The following is a 23,843-nucleotide window of genomic DNA, read 5'->3' on the forward strand; positions in this document are numbered from 1 at the left end:
AATATTTTCGCTATTTATTTTTCTAGATAAATTTATTAGACAGATTTTGTATATTGTAAAATATATATATATATATATATATATTGATTTTACAATATACAAAATCTGTATATATATATATATATAAAAACCCACAAACATTTACATTTATATACAAAAAGTTATTTTTATATTGGAAATCTATATTCTCCTGTAGTACATTTTTGAAAAGAAAATATTTTCTTTATTTAATATATATATATTTTTTATTCCTGATATTTATTTATTTATTTTTTTGGCCATTTTTGGTATATTTTAAAATAAAAATATATAAAAAGTCCACAAACATTTATATGTATACAATTTTATTTTGATATTGAAAATGTGTTTTATTTAAAAAAACAAAAACATATATATATATATATATATATATATATATGTATGTATGTATGTATGTTTTGCACAGATTGGGACACAAGTTTCTCTTTGCTTTAGTTTCTTATGAAATAATTTTTTCTGCTTTGTATCCGTTGTGTAAAACGAACTCAGAGTAACTCCTTCGAAAGAATACACAGTTCCCCCCTCAAGTAGTTCTGACACATTTCAGGATGTTAAATCCTGCCTGTCAGGGGATGAAATAGTGTGTGTGTCTCAAACAGAAACCTGAGAGCCCTCACTGACTGTGTGTCAGCTGTCCCTCCTGCCGTGTGTGGAGGACTGTATAGTATGGACAGGTGGTCCTCAGGGTCTTTTTGCATGGGGGGTTTTAACATAGAAATGTCCCCAACAAAAGCTTAGTGTCTCTCTGGCTTAAACACCTGCTCTCACACACACTCCTCGTAATTCAACCTCTCCTCTCATGTATTCTACATTCTACCTCCTAGTAAATTTTGTTTACTTCTGAATATATTTGCACATTAAATACAGTTGAAGTCAGAAGTTTACAAACACCTTAGCAAAATACATTTAAACTCAGTTTTTCACAATTCCTGACATTTAATCTTAGAAAACATTCCCTGTCTTAGGTCAGTTAGGATCACTATTTTATTTTAAGAATGTGAAATGTCAGAACAATAGTAGAGAGAATGATTTATTTCAGCTTTTATTTATTTCATCACATTCCCAGTGGGTCAGAAGTTTACATACACTTTGTTAGTATTTGGTATCATTGCCTTTAAATTGTTTAACTTGGGTCAAATGTTTTATGTAGCTTTCCACAAGCTTCTCACGATAAGTTGCTGGAATTTTGGCCCATTCCTCCAGACAGAACTGGTGTTACTGAGTCAGGTTTGTAGGCCTCCTTGCTCGCACACGCTTTTTCAGTTTGAAATCGGATTGAGGTCAGGGCTTTGTGATGGCTACTCCAATACCTTGATTTTGTTGTCCTTAAGCCATTTTGTCACAACTTTTGTGGTATGCTTGTCCATTTGGAAGATGCATTTGCAACCAAGCTTTAACTTCCTGGCTGATATCTTGAGATGTTGCTTCAATATATCCACATATTTTCCTTCGTCATGATGCCATCTATTTTGTGAAGTGCACCAGTCCCTCTTGCAGCAAAGCACCCCCACAACATGATACTGCCACCCCCATGCTTCACTGATTGGGATGGTGTTCTTCAGCTTGCAAGTCTCACCCTTTTTCCTCCAAACATAACAATGGTCATTATGACCAAACAGTTCAATTTTTGTTTCATTAGACCAGAGGAAATTTCTCCAAAAAGTGAGATCTTTGTCCCCATGTGCACTTACAAACTATAGTCTGGATTTTTTATGGCAGTTTTGGAGCAGTGGATTCTTCCTTGCTGAACAGCCTTTCAGGTTATGTCAATATAGGACTCGTTTTACTGTGGATATAGATACTTGTCTACCTGTTTCCTCCAGCATCTTCACAAGGTCCTTTGCTGTTGTTCCGGGATTGATTTGCACTTTTCGCACCAAACTACATTCATCTCTAGGAGACAGAATGCGTCTCCTTCCTGAGCAGAATGATGGCTGCGTGGTCCCATGGTGTTTTTATACTTGAGTACTGTTGCTTGTACAGATGAACATGGTACCTTCAGGCATTTGGAAATTGCGCCCAAGAATGAACCAGATCCACATGATCCACATTTTTTTTCTGAGGTCTTGGCTGATTTCTTTTGATTTTCCCATGATGTCAAGCAAAGAGACATTGAGTTTGAAGGTAGGCCTTAAAATACATCCACAGGTACACCTGCAATTCAGTACACCTCTTATCAGAAGCTAATTGTCTAAAGTCTTGACATAGTTTTCTGGAATTTTCCAAGCTGTTTAAAGGCGCAGTTAACTTAGTGTATATAAACTTATGACCCACTGGAATTGTGATATAGTCAATTAAAAGTGAAGCAATCTGTCTGAAAACAAACTTGAACAAACTATAGTTTGCTAATGTGAAATCTGTGGAGTGGTTAAAAAATGAGTTTTAATGACTTCAGCCTAAGTGTATGCAAATATCTTACTTCAACTGTATATATCACGCACAATCAAACTCCATGTTTCAGCATCACTGTTTGTTCTACCATAATTCCCATTTCCTTTAACAATTTGTTTAAGTCCCTGTGACTTTTCACCTTCTCACAAGGCACTGACTTTTAGGATCAGAGGTTGACTTGCCCAACTGTTAAATGCCTGCTGAACATCAGCACAAGTACTGGGATTACAATTGTGTGTGTTTGTACAAGACAGGAAAAGATGAGTGTGCAACAGTTGTTTAAGTGTTGAAGTGGGGACCGTGTGCAACTGTTAGTGGCAGCTGTGCTGACAATGTGAAACAGGCATAAGTGTGCTGTCAGGGTAACACAATAGCCAACTGTGCCATACAGATCTGTTCTTTTACTCTAAATGTTGTTGAAAGAGATTTTTCCAGTTGTTCCGATAGTGTCAGAAACACATGGACTGACGTTAACTCATTTTGAGGATCAGTACCAGATTAATAGAGAAATTTCTTAAAGAACACTCATCGAGCCGTGATTGTATTCAAAGCATTGTTTACTTAGCACAAACAATTCCGTTTCTTAAAGAGACATTTCACAAAAGCTTTTTACTGATATTTATGTGATATTCATAATTTGCATGCACAGTGGTTGACACACATACTTGTTCATTATTATTACTATTTTCCACATTTTGGTATAACAGCTTGAAGTAAGGCTGCATGATTATTACAAAAATCATAATTGTTGATTATTTCCATTGATGTTGTAATTGCGATTCATTTCGGTTAATAGAACTGACATTGAAATCTTATTTTGTGTGGTTGAGAACTATATTCCTGTATTATTTTATTGCTGTTTTATAAATCAGTAAAAAAAGACAGTGCCTAAATGGTGAACTTAACTTTGGCCCTCATAGCAAAACGATAAATAAAACTGTTATTTAACCTTTGAATACATTTGACACAAAGCGAGCAACTGACATATCTGAGATTGGTTAATACTCCATCTCTGCAAAAAACACATTGTAAATAGAGCATTTCGACGCAACTGAAAAAGACTTGTTGCTGTAATTGACAAGTTTCACTATTAGTTAATTGTGGCAGTTGTAATTGTAATCTTGATTATTTATTTAATAATTTTTTTTAATGATTATTATTTATTTAATTGTGCAGCCCTACCTTGATAATGGTATGCACTGAAAAAATTACTAGTAAGATTGACTATTTTCCAAGTTTTTGCACACAGTTTTTCTAAGTAAATTTTAATGGTATAAAATTAAGTAAAATCTACTTCAAGTCAAGTCATTTTTATTTGTATAGCGCTTTTCACAACACACATCATGTCAAAGCAGCTTTACACAAAATCATGCTTTAACAGAAAATGAAACCGTAAAATCTATAAAGTCTTAGAGTCATCACTGTGTAATTGTAAATTGTGTATAAAAATAATTAAATAGTTAAATAATAATTGTATTTAGAACCCCTGTGAGTGAGGGAATTGTGGCAAGGAACACAAAACTCCATAAGATGTTGGTTATTGGAGAAAAATAACCATGGGAGAAACCAGGCTCACTGTGGGGCCAGTCCCCTCTGGCTAAACAGATTGAATATAATGCCAATATTAGTTATATTTGTAAAGTGCAAGTCATGGTTTAAAATTAGTAAACTAAGTAAGTGTTAAGGGCCAGTGTTTAAACAAAGATTTTGTATGAAATGTAAGATTAATGATGACTAATGTCTTTGAAGTCCATCCTGAATTAACTGCAGAAGTTCACATAGATGCAGTGGGCCAATGTAACTTAAACATTTCAGTTAATACAGTAACTTTTACTTACAAATCTGATGTACACGGTACTTAATTTAACTTAGTACATTTTAAATAAACATTTTATATGAAAATTTAACATTTGAAAATTTCCTTGTAAACATGTTTAATCATGTACTGCAAGACATATGGAAGCCTTCCACAGGGAAGCTTATTGTATAGTTGCATTTCTGGCAATAGAAACAAGATACAGAGCTGTGCATGCAGACAAAACACAATGACAGTAACAATCTACAGATAATTTTTTGGATCATGAAGGGTTTAATTTTGAGTACAAATGAACTTCAGACTTCACTAAACAAAAAGATACAAAACTTAACAACAAAATCAACAATAAAATCATGTATAAATAAACTTGCAAACAGTGAAACCATGCAAGCTCATTAATTATTCAAGCCCGGTGAAATTAACTCAAATTAGCGAATAAATATGACAAGGTTTTCTGCTTTAGGATTAATACATGATGACGCATTGTAAAGATAACAAACAATCAGAAATAATATTTACTTATAAGCTAGAGCATTTGTTTTTACATGCTTGAATTGAGTAAAATGTAGAGTTTACTTAATATTTTAAAGTTCACGCTTTAACTTATTCAATGTAGAAAGTACTTAATATTTTCTGCTAGATTTACTTCACCACAAAATAATTATTTTCAGTGTGAAACATTGCTGTTTCAATAAATATTGGATTTCTTGCAAGGCGTGGTAAAAAATTGTAATTCGAATTTAAATTTTGTAGAAAAATTCACAGAATTCTATAACTCATTGCAGTCATTTATGCATAAGCCTTTTGAACAATTGTTTTTAAGATCATGCAAACATACATTCTGTCAGGTGTGTCTAAACTTTAACTGGTACTACTGCATAATATCCATATTTTTGGCATTTAAAATTCTGTCGTTCAAAGTCTTTTATTGGATAAAAAGCTAATGTACAACTTCTGATAATGGAATGGGTGTTTGAAACATAAGAAGGAAAATGAATGGTTCAGACACCTCCTATTGCAAATGATGCTCTACAGACAATACCAGGAATAAAACTGGTCTTTTTTTTTTTTTCTTTTGGATATCATCTTGGTTCTCTCAACTTTAAACCCCCCTTTCAGGTCAGTGACACTGCAGACCCAGTTCATTGCTGTATATTCCCCCTACTGGTGTGGAATGCTGTTGCAGAAAACTCACCATCAAGTGGTTTACAATATAGATGTTAGATGTTGCTGCACTTTCATAAGATAATGACCATATTACAAAATAGGTAGTTCCAGTCCTGGATGCACACAGTTAAATAACAGTTATGATGTGAAACATAATTTTTTTCCTGATAAGTCATATATATTAGTTTTGATGTTCTCACCATACTGGGCTGAGCAGATCTCCCTATCCGTTGTTTCTCACGGACTAACTCAAATGTTCTCAACAGGGACCTGTAGCCCCTTCCTCTCTGTTCAGCACTCCTTCAGATGGTCCTTGCCCTCCTCCTCCACCAGGACCTCCTCCGATGTTCATGGAGAACAGTCCTAAACCAGACGACACAGCAGCCCAGCACACAGCTCTGTTTGCACAGCTCAACCAGGGAGAGGCCATCACTAAAGGTGGGCAAGAGGCCATCATCAGACTACAAAGCCTTAGTATAAACTTCTCAATCAGTTTCTATAGCACCATCAAAATGAACCCCATCACTGATGTCATGTAATACGTTCTGCCTTTAGGTTTAAAGCATGTGTCTGATGAGCAGAAGTCCCATAAGAACCCGGCCTTGCGCTCTCAGGCAAGGACACACCAGGGATCTCCAGCCAAAGGTCAGAACTCAAGCTCATCTGCCTGTGCACCTGCCAAGAACCATTCCCCGGTGCTGGAACTTGAAGGAAAGAAGTGGAGGGTGGTAGGTTCCCTCGGCCCCTCAACCTGCATGTGTCTGGCTATGTTTGGAATAGAGTTAATGCACACTAATCATACTGTTTTAGCAGAATGCAGTATGTATACAAGTATGCACATTTTCTGTACACATGGAATACCCAGATGACATACTACATTTACTGTATAATGTGTGTAAAAATTTGCAGTACACAACAGAAAACACTGCAAAGAATACTGTATCTGGGTTTTTCTTCAACTTAAGGCACTTCTAGCACTGTCAACTTATAGAAAGTTAAAAACAAAATTTACATTCTGAGTAGTTTAATTTGTCAGCTGACAGTGTTCGAATGTGTATGTACACACAGGAGAGTTATGTAATTTTTTCTGAAAGTAATGAAAATTCCCACCATAGTGACATGTTATATGTTTTTGAAATGGCAGACTCGCTTGTTAATTTCATAGCACACAATGGGCTCTATTTTCGTGACCATGCTAAGCACAGCACCATGCGCAACGACCATGTCTTATCCAGTTTTTGTGAGAGCACTAATTCTAAGAGCAATTTTCATGCCAGCGCAAAGCACAAGTAGGCATGGGTAGGAGTGTTTGCGCTATCTGTGGGTGAATGCACGTAAACTGTGGGTGTATTGTATGTAAATTAAATGCCGCAAAGCGCAATTTGCTGTTTACCTGCAAAATAAGTCATTGCGCTAAGATGTTTGAGAAGCATATCATATATCAGTGCAAAGTCTAAAATCAGTTCCTGCATTTGCAGTTTGGAGATTTCACCAGCTGGTGGTAATAAAGTCCATCTCCAAACTCTGACAATAAAGTTGAACATCAAATAATGATGTAGCCATTTTATGAAACAAAAAAATTGGAGACTTGTGTTAAACTTTCTAGAGGTCATGGTGTATTTTTAAAATTATTATTAATGTATTTATATTTACAATTATATTTATGATCTAATTTGTATTGGTATTTTTCCACCTGTTGTCATAGAGTGATTTTAAGTCTGCAAAAGGGACCAGTGGAAGAACTTTAAAAGGGTAAAATTTTGGGATTTGGTATGATTTTTTTTTTTTTTTTACCACTTTGACCACCGTTATTTTGATTATATTTTTGTTTCATTTAAAGTGTAACTTGACATTTTTTTGTGTTTCTATAAATGAATTACATTTTTCAAAATCAAAATTGACTAGAAGTGAAGTGCAGGAAAAAATCCCTCGATCCTCAGCCTAACCTGTAAGTCCGATACAGTCAGTGTTAATACTAGCCATGATTTGTGTCAGTAGATGAAAATGATTAATAATACTTACATTCTCTATAATTTAACAGAGCCTACATCCAAGTCCTGATGAGAAACACATTTTCCACATGTATAAAGGAAGCCTGTCACTGTCATATATATATGCCTGACATTCAACAAGGATGCAGTTAATGCACAAAAGAACATAAGTGAAAATGTCTAGTCTTCTAATTCATTGCACACAGTCCATTTACACTACCAACTTCTTATACATGTGCTGTCTTTGTTTATATTGCTGTTTTTTGAAAGGGAATGGACTATATAATAGGACGCAGACTGTGCAATAACTGGAGAAGAACCTCAGAATTAAATTGCACTCAACTCAGCCCATTAGCGCTTTGCCCATGCAATTTTGCCAAACCCACTTGTGCCTAGACTTGGTGGATGCTTGCACGAAAATACTAAAACATCATGACCATGCCCATTGACTTTGTGCTTATGACTTAAAGCAAAGAACAATGTTTAGCGCTTGTGCTCTTAAAAAAGGGCCCCCTAGTTCATACAATTAAATTATATTTTCAACATGTTTGCGAATTTTGGTCAAATTACACCTTGATTGGAAATGACGACCATAATCAATATATTCTTACAAGTGATATATATATACCTTTTTTTTTTTCTTTTTTTTAAAATTACTTCTCATATTTCATCTATATGCATGCTCTTCACTGACACTTTTGTCGACTTGGATAACAAGCACGCTGACTTTCAAAAACAACTGTGGGACAGTCGTAATTTTTAGAAAATTGATTGAAATCATTTTCACACAATAAATATTGAAATGGTTTATTTCACTCTGTTTAAAGATCATAGTTTAAAACATGTAATAATTTGTATTTAATATACTGCATGTAAGTAATAATGGATTTTCATAGTTTAATATTGAAAGTCTGGGTCTTGGACAAAGCTAAAACAAACAAATCTATACATACAAGGCATTTGAAAAGTACAGAAAATAAATGATTGAAGTCTATTACTTTTAATAAAAATCAACCAAGTTGAGGAAACACCCACCCCACAATGCAGTGTGCCTGACGTGACCTTCCATTTCTATTGTGATTAATGAACCAATCTGACATTTTTAATTTAGGTTTTGTTTCTGAAATTATAACTGGACGCAGCTCGCTGAATTAAAAATGCAATATATTGAGGTCATGTGACAAAAATGTGGCATACTACTGTTTGAAATGTTCATCGCTGCTAGTTTACACCGTGTCAGTATACAGTGTTTACTCTGCAGTAAGCAGTGTTAGTATTCAATTCCAAACATTAACTCTGTCTTTGAACTGCTGGATATCTGTAAGTTTGTGTTTAAATGTAGTATAATATCTAGTGAATAAAGTATTTTTGTTGACATTTTAAAAAGTCAAAGAAAAAATGGTTGACTGTTTAATTTTTTGAAGTATGTCGAAGTGGCTTACATTGGCTTACACTGACACCTAGTGGCTTGGATGTTGCATAAGTCAATCTGTAGTTTTCAGTTACCAGTGCCATTGTCAGAAATCCACTATGCACATTAAACCAGGATTAATTTAGTCCATGAATGGAAGTGTCCAATAACAGGGCAGTTACTTGGATTAAGCGAGTAGTATTCAGATGGTCATGTGATGCTAAAATGGCAGCCCCCATGAGGCGCCCCTGCCCCATGTAGAATAAAAGAGCTTTTATAAGGTTACTAAGAACTGAACTCTTCATCTCACATGAGTGGTCATGATTTTATACATATGTTTCAAAATTACTATTCATTTCTTTAGAAGTAAAACTTTTTAAATGAGGAAAAAATTACTGAGTGGACCTTTAAAGTATTATAATAAAGGGTTGATTTCCATATAATGAGCCCGATACAGTGGGAAAACATTGGAATACTCAAGCAAATTATTTTCTGTATGTGACCATTGCTGTTTCATTTTGGAACTAATGTCATTTTAGAACTATTTCGTTGAAGGGAGCAAAAATACATAATTACTTGAATTTGTACATACAACTTGTCAATATTTGTTTCATGAGACATGCTTTATTAAGTTCATTATTATTAACATTATCTCAGTTAGCATGTTCTTAGTAATAGTAAGAAATTTAGAAAAGCCTCTAGATATTGTACAAATACTCAGGCATTCATATGTTTTAAAAAGTGCAGGAGACTCATGGAGCTATGGATCTTCAAATAATAGTGATTATTTCTCAAAATGTGGGTGGGATGAATCTAGAAATGTATTAAAGTTATAATACCATGCACCTACAGACTAGGCTACTGTGCCCTGTCCTTGCATTAAAACCATGTGTCTAATGGATCTATTGTGTGCATTTGGCCTATAGGAGTACCAAAAACAGGCTCATGACCTAGTGATAGAAGAGACAGAGCTCAAACAGGTGGTTTATGTCTTTGGCTGTAGCAGTTCCACACTCCAGATCAAAGGCAAAGTCAACTCCATCATAGTGGGTAAGAAGAGCTCCTCTTAACACCAGCTGCTTCTATTCGGTAATGTTATCTTTTCCTTTATCATAGCACTGCACACCATGGCTGGGTAACGTCTGCTTCTCTCCTCACAGATAACTGTAAGAAGCTTGGACTTGTGTTTGACAATGTGGTGGGCATTGTTGAAATCATCAACTCCAGAGACATTCAACTTCAGGTTAGAAGAGACATAAATGTTTGTACATAACAAGTTGCAGGCAGAAGTGTTTTGTTCTGCAAGCGATCTGCACTCCAGGTTGTTATTGTAAATGAGAATGTGTTAATGTAATGTATGTGCATGAGTAATGGCCACAACTGCGAGAATTAATAAAGAAGTTTCTTGTCTACACAAGTCCAAATGTTAAACAGCTTTGTGCCATTCATTCGTTGATCTTTTGCCAACGTATGACAAAGGAGAAAGATGTTTTACATGACATTGCTGTATATGGAGCTGTTCCGCAGTGATGTCAATTTGTGGGTCAACCCGGAAAGCTAATTGCCATGGGTTTCTATTGGATTTTCCAATGGGTTTTTTAAGAGTAGCAAAATAAGCAAAAATGTAAGTTGATAACAATTTTGACTACAACTATCACAAGGATGCAAGTTAACATACTTGACGAATTAGAATTTTTATAGCACACAACTGTTTTAAAATTCACATTTGAGGTATAACTGTACGTAATTTATGTTGTAGAACAAACATGAATGTCTCTTCAAGTCTTGTTAACCACAGACCTTATTTTACTGTATTAAATCAAAAAGCCACTATTCTGAAACCCCATTAGAAATTCCCAAGGGTATCCATGGCGCGAAAATACAAATTCTCTTCCGGTTTAGGACTACAGACTGATCAGCTTTATTGTGTCACAATTGTATGTAATGTAAAAGCATGTACACTAAAAGTACTTTTTTGGCCTCCCAGGTTTTGGGGAAAGTTCCTACCATTTCCATTAACACAACTGAGGGTTGCCATGTCTACTTGAGCAAGGATTCACTTGACTGTGAGATTGTCAGTGCCAAGAGCTCTGAAATGAACATCCTGGTTCCTGAGGGAGAAGATGACTATGTGAGTGTATTTACACTGGCAGTCTCTTACACCTACATATATAACCCTTTTATTTAAAAAAATAACTTTCATGATACGAAATGTGTTGGTACTAAAATAAGAATTTGTCATGGCCGGCATAAGAGATTTTATTGCTTTATATTAAAGGTTAAATGTGTAATTTCTGCACAATCACAAAAATGATTATTTTCATACAGGTTTCTCAAGCACTCTGCATATTGAGCTGGGATAGAGAAAAGTATTCTAACATAGAAAAAAGTTACACACCTTTAAAATGCGGAAGGAAGCTGTGATTGGCTTTAAGTGTTGATATTATTGTTGAAGCATTGTTTGTACATATTTTGCGCACATACTGTATATCTGACAGATATCTTTTCATTTAATACACAGAGGGAGTTTCCAGTTCCAGAACAGTTTAAAACTATTTGGGACGGGTCCAGCTTGGTGACAGAGCCCACAAAAATGGCTGGTTGATTCCTCACCTTTTCCAGCGCATCATCTCTTTCCTCCTACTCAGAACTCTTCATGCACTTTCACTGTATCACACTGTTAGCTTAGACGTAAGAACTCAATATGAACTCATGCATTGTGGTTGTTATAGTTGTAGTTTTAGGATCAGTGCCCGGTTGCATAAAGTACCTTTAGTGTAATTTTCCCTAAAGAACACCCTAAAGATTCCCTTAAATTTATAGGAGTTGCAGAAAATAACCGTTACGTGTTACTTAAGGGGTTTTATAAGTAAAACGTCATAATCCCTTTCGGTTTCCCGTAAGTATTTATTTTTTACTTAAGAACGCCCTTAAAACATGTTAAGTGTTGCATAAAGCCCCTTAAGGTTGGGAAAACTTCACCTTAAGTGTACGTTAAGAGTTACAAGGTTTCTAAAAAAACAAGATGGCTTAGTTTACAGAACCAATTGAAGAGTACAGCAGGTCAAGGCAATTTTTTTGTGATAGAAAAACGATTGCAGGAGTACATATTTGACCATCACGTAATATGAGAAATTGCCAACAAGCTGGAGGGCGTTCTAATAGGAACACACACAGAGAATTGTGCCTAGTATTTTCAGCTCTCTGCATCTTTACAAGCTGTATAAGTGGATGCATTAAAGTCATGTCGCAAGTTCATTTGCGATATATCGCGAATATGTACGCGAATCAGTTGCAATCAGTTCTCTGCACATGTGCATGACCACCACTAATATTCTTAATATCAATCAGTTGCAATCAGTTCTCTGCACATTTATACAAACATCTAAACATCTTGCACAACCATCCACCCCGTACCTGGCACAGTCATTCAAATTCAAAGGTGTCTTCCTCAGGAGGGCGCTTACCGGCCGTAAAAGCAGAATCCTTCATTAATTGGTCCGCATGGAAAACTCAGGATGGTTTTTTTACTTAAACGGGAAAGATTTGAACACAAAAAAGTGTTTGAATCTATTAATTTCGAGGATTGTACATCATACAAATGGAAATACGCCCGTGTTTCCTCCAGAAATTAGTATGTATGCAGTAATCACAAACGACTGTAAAGTGCTGAGAACAGTTGTCATGTGACAACACTCCCCTCATGCATTTATTTGCCACTTCAGAAGAGGTCGGACTATAATTTACACATTAATAGTGATACTGAGAAAGTTTAATAGTCATTTAAATGAAAATAAAAACATAGTATAAATTGAAAGTATTTTCTATGTGGTAAAATTGCCCAAATGTTGGTCGGGATATTTCCAATCTTCTGAAAGTAGGTAGGGACATGTTATATCCATGGTAACAGTAGAATTCTATGTAGTAAAACCCTTAACAGTTTCCCTTAGCTATATGCAACACCCTCAAGTCATTTCCTTAGGTAAGGGAAAATCACACTTTAAGTGTTATACTTAAGGGAAAAACTTAAGGTGTTTTATGCAACCGGGCACAGATCATTACAATTAAGAGCAAAATATTTGCAAATTCTGTTTTCCACACACCAATTTGGAATTTTTCACCTTTTTATTGTGCAGCGTCATGGCACGATAATTTGTTAATATGTAATTTGTTTGTCATCAACACAAAGTGATCTGTAACGTCAAAGTTATATGTCAGTAAGTAACTTTTAAGAAATAAATTTCTTAAAGGAATATTTCGGGTTCAATACAAGTAAAGCTCAATCGACAGCATATGATTACCACAAAAATGTATATGGACTCATCCCTCCTTTTCTTTAAAAAAAAAAAAGCAAAAATCAAGGTTACAGTGAGGTAGAGGTCTGCATTCCCTCAGAACTCCCATAGGACCTGTGGCACCCGATAAATTTCAGTGTTGAAGGCGAGAGTGGACGGTACCTCCATGAGATGTGGACGGGAGAGGGCGGTCAGAGAATAGCCTGAAAAATCCGATTTAGATCTCTTTATTTATTTTATTAATTAATTAATGCAACGTAAAATTAATGTGTAAACAGCTTGTGCATTAAATTATCCAACATTTAGAGCAGGCAGGTATACAACTGGGCTTTAGAAGAATGGCAGAGCAAAGCGCACACTGTGTCATCAAAGGATGTGGAACTTGAACTAGAAAATGCTCAATTTAGCGTTAAGAAACCAACTTCAGCGTTAAAATTTGCGTCATATTCACACGTCATCTGGTAATAGCAATAACAGAAAAATAAAACGTTCTTTGTTTACACTTGTCTATTTGTATGGCTTTTGCTCTTTGTGGAAAACAGATGCGGGAACGGGAGATGTCGGGAAGAAAATCACTGCGGGCAGAGAGCAGGTGAACATGGAGTAAAATTCAGTGGGAGCGTTCGGTTGTGGGATAGAAACTTGCGGGAGCGGGATGGAAAAAACAGTCCCACGCAGACCTCCACATTGAGGCATTTACAATGGAAGTGAACGGGGCTACGTTTTTTGAGGGTTTAAAGGCAGAAATGTGAATCTTATAATTTTATAAAAGCACCTACATTAATTTAAAAAAGTGTGTATTATTTGAGCTGTAAAGTTGTTTAACTTTAAGCTTGGATGGGCCTACTGAGAAAAATTAGTATCATTAAAATATTAATAACTATAGTCTTGACCAACACAAAATAGGTCTTGTTTTAAAGCTTAGAAGCTGTACTTTACAATGCATTTAGGAATTATGACAAAAACTGAAGTTCTTTGAAATTTTCAGACAAATCAGAAGTGTTCCATTTTGATAATTTATTAATAATTGTGCACTGCACGATTTATTGTAATTGGTAAAAACATCAAACTGATCAAATAACCATGTGTCATATGTCGTTTGAAAGTTCTCAAAGAGTAGAATACAACCAGATAATCCACACGAAGCACAATGTACACACAGCACATCATTTTATATTTGTCTAAAAACACATTCGCTTTCCTGGATCAGATTTCTTCATCGGAAATGATGTAGTACGTTGTCCAGCATCATGGAACGCTAAACCAATCGTATTAGGATTCAGATCGCTGCAACCAGAGATGGAAGTCATCCAAATATGAGCAGAGAGGATTGTTCACTCTAATTTGTTTCTGAGAGGCTTTTGGACACTTGGGGATGTTTTTGGACACTAGGATAAATTATTTTTGTAATGCTATAACTTTTGATTGATTTGTCTTATTAACACACAATTTTACTCAGTTACAGGTGACATGATTGGAAATTAAACAAAGGTAAAGGTTTTCTAAGGTAAAAAAAAAAAAACTTATTTACACCCTGAAATATAATAATGTAAAATCAGAAAAATCAGAAAAAAAAAGCTTTACTCAGAAAAGGTTAGTAAGCGATTTTATTAAACTAAAATCATGTTAACAAGCATATTGTTTATGTCTTGTGGCTATACTTTTGAAACAGTATTTTAACATTTACAAATTGGCCCCATTCACTTCCATTGTAATTCCCACACTGTAACCCAGATTTTTGATTCTTTTTTTAAAAAAAGAAGAAAAAAAGGGACGAGTCTAAATTATTTTTTTGTGGTAATCAACATTATGCCACAAATGCTGTTGATTGAGCTTAACTTGTACTGAACCCGAAATATTCTGTTAAATTGTTGTTCATTTAACTGTCTGGAGTTTTTGTCTTTGACATTAAAGACTACTTTCTGTTGATTGCATAAAATCTCAGTTAAATAAATCATAGTACTTTGCAGTAAACAATTGAAATTTGATCCAAAGGCAATAAATGTTTTTAATTGAAGGCCCTGTATTTCCAAATGAACCCATTAGCTTTTTGATAGTGACTGTTTTCTCAAACTTAGATTAAGCATGGTTTCAGATTTAATAGAATTACAGAAGTGATTCTCCGGTAGAGAGGTTATCTTAATTTGTTTAGGGAAACCAGTCCATTGTGTTTTGTGTTGTTAGATTTGACATTTCCTACTCTCAACAGGCCCCAGTTTCAGTTCATAACATATTATTTTGCAATAAAGCATGCTTATATTTTGAAGTAAATTCAGTTGCATGGTAAACTTGAGAGAAAAATCAATGGATCATTTAGAGTCGAGGCGCTTTTTAAAAGTGTGATAACTGGTCTTTGTTCGTCAAATGAATGAGTGCCTTTGGGGATTTCTTTTTATAAGATTTTGTATTATCTTAATTTAGTTTAAAAACTAGAATGCTTAATTTTGTCTCTTTACAACTGCCCATATCTGAAATCTCCTGTTAGTCACAAAGGTTTATATTGACTGGCATCCCAGATGTCATTCAACACCATCAGCATGGTAATAACATGTGCATGTGCCATGTTAAAACATAACAAAAAGTAAAATTTAGTAGGCTCATTATTGGGTGAAGCCTGCAAATGAACTGTCCATCATTTACTATACTATGTTTGTATTCTCACTTTCACATCTGTCTGTAAATGTACATTATGCTTTAAGTGTTCTTGAACGTACTTTAGCTGATTTTGAATGTATGCCAATAGGTGTTAAATTGTAGCATTCTTTAGTCCTTAAAAGGGAATAATTATGTTACATTTGTTTGGTCAGTGAACAGCCTACAGTACATTTAACTAAACATTACTGTAATGCAGTTTTATCAATTATAAACACAAAGTAAAATTTGTGTACACTGTATTAAATTGCACACCTTAAATTGTACTTTACCATTACCAAAGTATGTTCACGTTACCATATATTCTATCAAATAAAGTCATTGTGAACTAACTACACTGTTATTTATACTTATATTGAATTTTGCACCTCAATGTCCTGCATCAGAATAGAGCATCAGTTTAGTTGTCTTTCTACAAATGCAGAATGAATTTGTCAGACTATGGCTCTTTCCTGAAACCGTGGTCATAGATTCATTCCCTGACAGCAAATTAACTTGCAGACTTTGAACATAGACCAGCAATGTGAAAACATCCATTTGGCAAACAAGATAAGAATGTGAAGTATTTGCCTTGCTCCATGCAGTTACTAGTGAATAGTAATATAAAAATAATAATTATATATATATATACAGTTGTGCTCAAAAGTTTGCATACCCTGGCAGAAATTGTGAACTTTTGGCATTGATTTTGAAAATATGACTGATCACGTCTTTTATTTAAGGATAGTGATCATATGAAGCCATTTATCATCACATAGTTGTTTGGCTCCTTTTTAAATCATAATCCCCGGAAATTAACTTTTAATTGCCATTTAAACCTGTGTGTGTCACCTTGTGTGTCTGTAACAAGGCCAAACATTCTAGGGTATGTAAACTTTTGATCAGGGCCATTTGGGTGATTTCTGTTATCAATATGATTTAAAAAGGAGCCAAACAACTATGTGATGATAAATGGCTTCATATGATCACTATCCTTAAATAAAAGACAGTTTTTTTGCATGATCAGTCATACTTTCAAAATCAATGTCAAAATTTCACAATTTCTGCCAGGGTATGCAAACTTTTGAGCACAACTGTATATATATATACACATACTGGCGGCCAAAAGTTTGGAATAATGTACAGATTTTGCTGTTTTGGAAGGAAAATGGTACTTTAATTCACCAAAGTGGCATTCAACTGATCACAAACTATAGTCAGGACATTACTGATGTAAAAAAACAGCACCATCACTATTTGAAAAAAAGTCATTTTTGATCAAATCTAGACAGGCCCCATTTCCAGCAGCCATCACTCCAACACCTTATCCTTGAGTAATCATGCTAAATTGCTAATTTGGTACTTGAAAATCACTTGCCATTATATAAAACACAGTTGAAAGCTATTTGGTTTGTTAAATGAAGCTTAACATTGTCTTTGTGTTTGTTTTTGGTTGCCATAGTATGCAACAGACTGGCATGTCTTAAGGTCAGTATTGTCCTTAAGACATGCCTCAGCTGTCCTCAGCTGACAGCTTCATTGAATTCTACCCGCTCAACTCCAGTTTCATGTACAACAGTAAAGAGAAGACTCAGGGGTGCAGGCCTTATGGGAAGAATTGCAAAGAAAAAGCCACTTTTGAAACAGAAAAACAAAAAGAAAAGGTTAGAATGGGCAAAGAAACAAACATTGGACAACAGATAATTGGAAAAGAGTGTTATGGATCTTAACCCCATTGAGCTTTTGTGGGATCAGCTAGACTGTAAGGTGCGTGAGAAGTGCCCGACAAGACAGCCACATCTGTGGCAAGTGCTACAGGAAAAGCTGTCATTGCTGCACATGGAGGATTTTTTTATTTGAAATCTATGTAGTTTAAGAAGTTCTGACATTTTTTTTTCAAATTGCAATAGTAATGTTTCACGTTATTAATGTCCTGACTATACATTGTGATCAGTTGAATGACACTTTGGTGAATAAAAGTACCAATTTCTTTCCATAAGAGCAAAATCTGTACATTATTCCAAACATTTGGCAGCCAGTGTGTGTGTGTGTGTGTGTATATATATATATATATTACTCAATGATAATGCTTTTAACTCAAATACGAAAGGACAACTTGTATAAATGTTCACGGACATGTTCTACCTCAAAATACAGATTCTATAAGCATAGACTCTAGTTTTAGCTCACCAAAGTGTGGAGAGAACAACATGGCTTGGTAGCAGGCGAAGAAGTTCATGGTATATTCTGCCATCTGGTGGCAAACATGGCATCATATGGAGAGAGTTGAAAGCTGTTGCGTAAACTATTTAACTATGTTACAAATAAGCAGGGTTGGGAGGGTTACTTTTGAAATGTATTCCACTACAGATTACAGAATACATGCTGTAAAATGTAATTTGTAACATATTTCGTTAGATTACTCAAGGTCAGTAACGTATTCTAAATACTTAAATAAACACTTGTTTTGACTATAAAACTCTGCCAGTACAGTAAGACAAAATACATGTTAAAAATACATTCTCTGAAAAAACTAAATATCTTATGCAGTGTTGTTTCTAAAACAAGATAAATCAAATTGATCTTGTTTTAAAGATTTTTAGATATTTTTACAGGAAAACAATACAAAAATTATCATCAAGAATACGATTTTTGCCTTAATATCGAAGGTCTTACTAGAAAAAAAGAAATTATGATCCAACGTGAATTTTCTTGATAAAAAAATATGATCGTGCCTGGTAACGTGCCTGTAAAATGGCTAGAAATAGCATTTTAGCTTAGTGTAAAGCTGACAATTTACACAAGGTTTATTCTATTTCTTCTGCTCCAAACTTACTTCAAACGTACTTCTCTGTCTGCTCGTATGAATGTAACACATCATAAGAAAGTGTTTCACCGCTGTTCAAATGCACTTTGGATTGCATCATTTATATGTATAAATGTTTTTCATCTGAAAGGATTAAATATTAAATGAAACAAATGACAATAAAATGCAAAGTAATCTCTTCAGTAATCAAAATACTTTTTGAATGTAACTGTATTCTAATTACCAATTATATAAATTGTAATTGTAGTGGAATACAGTTACTTATATTTTGTATTTTAAATATGTAATCCCGTTACATGTATTCCGTTTCTGCCCAACCCTGCAAATAGGGGCCATAAAGGGGTGAAGGTTAGGACGATTCCAAGGGCCCTGGACAGACAAGGCCACTTTGCACTGGGTAAGCTAAAATGAATACTGCCCTTCCTTGATAATAAAAGATGGTCTAGTGTGTGGAATCCCCCTTAATATGTTCAGTGGTTTATCCCAAAACCAAAAATAAATCAGGTTTGATTGGACTGTGCAGAGCGGCAGCACAGACCATAAAACCTGAATAAAACCATAATTTTCTACTTTGATGCACTATGGAGAATGCCAAACATCTCATAAATCCAGACAGACACTAAATTCTAAACAGCACTGTCGAGGAAAAGACGAGTTAACGTAATGTGTGCCATTACTGTAGTAACACAAATTTTACAGGTTAGGTATGATTTGACAGAAATGTTATAGAGTCATATTAAAACTAGGGGAAGGAGAAGTCTACTTAGTTTTATTAAAACAAAGGCAGTTTAATTACAGATTTTAAATGTGCAGGCTACATTTTTTTTTCTATAACAAAATGCTATAGTTTGCTTTATTGAAACCATGGCCAACATGATGAGCCATCCATGGTCAAACCTGTCAAAATTCTTACAAATGAAAACAAGTAAAATCAAGGACCTCTTTTAATAATGGTCCAAGCTATCAGTTTTTCACCTGTATAAAATCTGTATTGATCTAATACTCTTTTGTATAGGTGGGAAAAAAATCTGGATTTTATTTGCCTTCAGATATTCAAATTAATATTCTTTTCATATTAGATTACATAAATCAACATGTAAAACATAAAAAATCCAATATTTTCATAATAAACAAAGTCCCAACAACCAATGACACAAACACTCTAATATTCATTCATTGATTTGTAGTTATTTCTGTTAAATGCATTAAGTTGACTTTTAAAACTCAAAATAGTTTGTGTCTCTTATTGAATGTGCAATCATGCTTATGCTCATGTTTATTAATAATAACTTTTCATGAAAAAAAAAATTGTACAGTATGGGTTGCGATAAGATAGGGGCCCAGAAGGCAAAGTTGTCAGGGGCCCAAAAATCCTAAAGGTGTCCCTGGTGACAAAACATGTGAGATTTGACCTGCTTTACATTGAAGGTGAAGAAGTGTGTATTTGTTTAAAAAAAGAAAAAAAATTCTGGTTTCACTCTTTTTTTTTTACATTTAGTTCTGTATTTAATATAATTTTCAATAAAGAAACTGGATCAATGACAACTTCAAATCCTTTTTTTTTTTTTTTACACTCTATCACACAAAATTCACTTTTACATGAAAAAAAAAAATCAACGCATAACATTTTAACATATTTCGCTTTTAAATACAGCATTTTTTTAAATACAATTATCATCTGTTTTTGGCTAATGCTTGATAACCATGTTTCCTTCTGAGTCCTGAGTGAAAAGCATCTCCGGTTCGAGGTCCGATTCGTCTTCCTCCTTTTCTAGAAATCCAACAGATTGACTACTGCAGGATGGACTACTGCAGGACTCTTTGCACACGGATAAATTGGATTGGTCTTTTAGTGGGCTCCTCAAGTGTTGGTCACGATGAGCAATCACACGAAAGCCCTCTGAGTCCTGAGTAAACAGCACAGCGAGAGTGTCTCCAATCATCTCTGTGCTTGTCTCCTTATCTGGTTTCCTCTTTGGGGAAAGAGTGTATTTGTCCTTTAACTTGCACTTAGCTGGACTTGAAATTGAATGCTGCTTAAAAGTTGATAGAGAATTGCGAATGGGTGATGCAGGCCAACTATTTTCTTTTCCTATTAGTTTCATGGGTGATGGCTTTTGTTTATACCAAGCTTGCTTCTGATCCTTATTAGTAACTGCAGAAGAACGTGGTCTTTTTTGGTTTTCATTGACACGCCTGGAGGTTACGAAAGGTCCCACAATAGTGGAGTTCTGATCTCTTAAAACATGTTTATCCTTCAACCCAAGATCTTGAGGCCTTGGAGACTGGAGGAAATCCTCACACGCTTCTTCAGAGGGCTTCCTGACCACCAAAAGATCATGTCCATGGGAGAAAGTCTCAGTTTCAGGAATTCTTTGACTCTCATCTGGAATTCTTCTCCCAACAGATGCATCTTTATTCCAATATTCCTGTGTCTCTAACACATTTTGATCTGTAAAATGGGCAATAGGTCTCCTCTTTTCAGGTGGCTCTTCTTCCTCTGGCTCAAAGCCGCATATTAAATGGAGGAAACGCTGCTCTTTTTGGTCAACTGAATCATCAGTTGTCAGCTTTTCATAATCTGAATCACAGTTCTCCTGATCCACCTCAGATGTTTGACTGGTTAAAAGATCAGACTCTGTAGATGGCTCCAAAGTCATCCCATGTTTTCTTTTGGCCCCAGTGAGAGTCTTTGTCTGCATGGAGGTGTACATCTCAGCATGGGCAGCAATTAGTTTATGATCTGAACAAAGAAAACATACCAGTCAGGACAGGTAAAAGAGGGGCAAAGCAACAGGATTCCCATACTTTTAAACCAATTAATGTCCATGACCTTTTCAGTCACTCATGATTAATGGATTAGGATTTTGTAAAAAAATTAAAAAAAAATTTAAAAGAGGATTTCCATTTGTTTGCGTGGGAAGCCTGAAAACAAAAGGTAATTGTAAAAGGTGTGATGATTTAACAATTTAGCAGCGCATAATCTGATACAGTTATGGAATATCTCACCTTTAGGTTTGGGTGAAAAGAAAGATGATATTGAGCTCTGTCTTGTGACAGGCATGTTAAGTTTGGTCTGAGTGAAGCTCAGTGCCACAGCCACACTGTATCCTCCAGATCTGGCCATTGGGTTCAGTAATTTGGAGATTGGACGGGTTAAATGTTTCTGAAAACAAGGAGAAAGGATCCCTGAAATCACTTCTTTTAATGCAGAAATATGTATATTTTTCCTTTCACATAAATAATATATTTTCAATGCACTATAAATACATTCGATTTGGTATATTACAGAATATATTTTAATAACAATATTATATTTTTTATTAAGTTTTACCTTTTGTTTCTTTTCTTTTAACTCTGCTGTGTCAAGCCATTTTCCACACTCCTCTTCGCTTGCTGATGCTGCAGGTTTCAAATGAGTGCTCTTAGTGGATTTCATTCTCTGCGCAAACAAGAAGCAGTGTTTACAAATCTCGCGCACACTCAAATAACCAGAATCGGGTTATATAGCGCACAAAAATGATCTGAATCACTCAGACTGTGATTAAATAAGATAATAATTAACTTAAGTAGATATACATGTTTTCTAAATTGAAATTCTAGAATATTTAGATTCTCTGTTTACTGTTGCTGTCTACTTGCCGTTCCCGCGCGCGTGTTCAAAGACACTGTTGGGTTGCCAAGTATTTTCACGAATGTCTGACATCTGTATAACTCATGTTGTTGCTGATAGATTTTGGTGCACATTTATAATTATGAATGCAATTAATTAATAATAATCAATAAATGAACTATAAAAATGTAAGTATACATCTAAAATTTTTATGCTATAACTTTGCTTACATTTCTCATTACTTAGAGATTATTTAGCAGAGACGGGCCACTTCTATTAAAATGATTAGGAGAAATTGGAACACCCAATGATTGTAGAGAAGTCCCGTCTTACAGGTAAAAGAGCCAATCGGCTTTTAGATACAGAATTCGCCTGTTAGTCAACTAAAAAACGTGAACACGCATTATCTGAACCAGCCTGAAAACTGCCGTTTTTTTTTTTTTAGCATGACCTGAGCTGAAGAAGCACAATTTATGATACCATTGTTGTCAGATTTTACTGCTGATTTATAATATGTTCTTCGATCGTAATCTTGACCAACCTTTTTGGAGATTTTTACCCATTCAAGTAGATATTAGCTGTGCTTTTGTGGCTCTTGTTTACATCCGGTGCCTCCCAAATCACACATTTCTGCACTATTCTACGCCATTTTGTAGAGTAAGTAGTGCCAATAGTATCTTTACACAGATGCAGCCTTCATGTGCTATCAGAATTATCCTACTTCCCACTTCTGAAGTGGGAATTACAAGTATGTCGCGTTCAAGTGCTTTATTGTCGGAAAGAACAGAAAACATGGATGACGTCAGGTTCGTTCATACATATTTCTTGTGGAACTTTTACTTTGACACCATAATTCATATTACTCAGTTAGCTTGCTTACGATAATGGAATTTTAGTCAAATATAAGCTATTTTCACAGTGTAAAAATGAACAAAATGCATCAAATTGTTGCTGATATACATAAATGAATATGACCGAAACGGCATGTGCTAACAATACAGCACCATCCTCTTCTCTGCCATGTTGAAAGTTTATGATTTCTCCCGTCTCGGAAACTCAGATATCAAAAATTATCTCTGAGTTTCTCAGTCGCAATTTTGACTTGAGGGTCGTTCATGTGCAACTTCCGAGTGGGAAACTCGTATTTACGATAATTCCGAAAGCGTGAAGGCAGCATGAAAATGCCACAAAAAGAAGTGTACTATGAGTACCTGGATGATGCACTTCTTCAACTGTCAACAGGGTTGGGAGGGTTACTTTTGAAATGTATTCCACTACAGATTACAGAATAAATGCTGTAAAATGTAATTTGTAACGTATTCCGTTAGATTACTCAAGGTCAGTAACGTATTCTAAATACTTTGGATTACTTCTTCAGCACTGGTAGATATTTAAACTTGTTTTGACTATAAAAACTCTGCCAGTACAGTAAGACAAAATACACATGTTAAAAATACATTCTCTGAAAAACCTAAATATCTTATGCAGTGTTGTTTCTAAAACAAGATTAATCAAATTGATCTTGTTTTAAGGATTTGTAAATATTTTTACAGGAAAACAAGAAAAAAATTATTATGAAGTATACGATTTTTTTGCCCTAATATCAAAGGTCTTATTAGAAAAAAAAATAAATTATGATCCAATGTGAATTTTCTTGATAAA

General features: G+C 34.8%; 2 protein-coding genes across 3 annotated transcripts in view; one reads left to right on the forward strand and one right to left on the reverse strand.

Annotated features, from left to right (window-relative positions):
* Nucleotides 1-16,094, forward strand: part of LOC127425422 (adenylyl cyclase-associated protein 2-like) — a 52,383-nt gene extending 36,289 nt beyond the window's left edge. For both annotated transcript variants that reach the window (XM_051671435.1, XM_051671436.1), the window contains exons 8-13: nucleotides 5,680-5,851; nucleotides 5,969-6,141; nucleotides 9,742-9,865; nucleotides 9,976-10,058; nucleotides 10,803-10,946; nucleotides 11,337-16,094. In XM_051671435.1, coding sequence (XP_051527395.1) covers nucleotides 5,680-5,851; nucleotides 5,969-6,141; nucleotides 9,742-9,865; nucleotides 9,976-10,058; nucleotides 10,803-10,946; nucleotides 11,337-11,420 — 780 coding nt within the window. In that variant the 3' untranslated portion in view covers nucleotides 11,421-16,094. The remainder of the gene's footprint in view (nucleotides 1-5,679; nucleotides 5,852-5,968; nucleotides 6,142-9,741; nucleotides 9,866-9,975; nucleotides 10,059-10,802; nucleotides 10,947-11,336) is intronic.
* A 3,305-nt stretch (nucleotides 16,095-19,399) lies between these two features.
* LOC127425256 (aurora kinase A and ninein-interacting protein) lies at nucleotides 19,400-22,212 on the reverse strand. The gene is made up of 4 exons (XM_051671004.1): nucleotides 22,194-22,212; nucleotides 21,903-22,010; nucleotides 21,578-21,734; nucleotides 19,400-21,311 (listed from the first exon to the last, which is right to left on the reverse strand). The coding sequence occupies exons 2-4, from the start codon at nucleotides 22,005-22,007 to the stop codon at nucleotides 20,257-20,259; spliced, it is 1,317 nt and encodes a 438-aa protein (XP_051526964.1). The 5' UTR covers nucleotides 22,008-22,010; nucleotides 22,194-22,212; the 3' UTR covers nucleotides 19,400-20,256.
* Between the last annotated feature and the right edge of the window lie 1,631 nt (nucleotides 22,213-23,843).

This window comes from Myxocyprinus asiaticus, chromosome 34, assembly GCF_019703515.2.
Source record: "Myxocyprinus asiaticus isolate MX2 ecotype Aquarium Trade chromosome 34, UBuf_Myxa_2, whole genome shotgun sequence".
NCBI classification, from domain to species: Eukaryota; Metazoa; Chordata; class Actinopteri; order Cypriniformes; family Catostomidae; genus Myxocyprinus; species Myxocyprinus asiaticus.

Bases quoted from the DNA above. Each gene is read 5' to 3' on its own strand.
- LOC127425256 (XM_051671004.1), bottom strand. From the start codon at position 22,007: ATGAAATCCACTAAGAGCACTCATTTGAAACCTGCAGCATCAGCAAGC. The intron at 21,735-21,902 runs GTAAAACTTAAT...CCTTGTTTTCAG, and splicing joins TAAAAGAAAAGAAACAAAAG to AAACATTTAACCCGTCCAAT. The intron at 21,312-21,577 runs GTGAGATATTCC...TTCTTTGTTCAG, and splicing joins CTTTTCACCCAAACCTAAAG to ATCATAAACTAATTGCTGCC.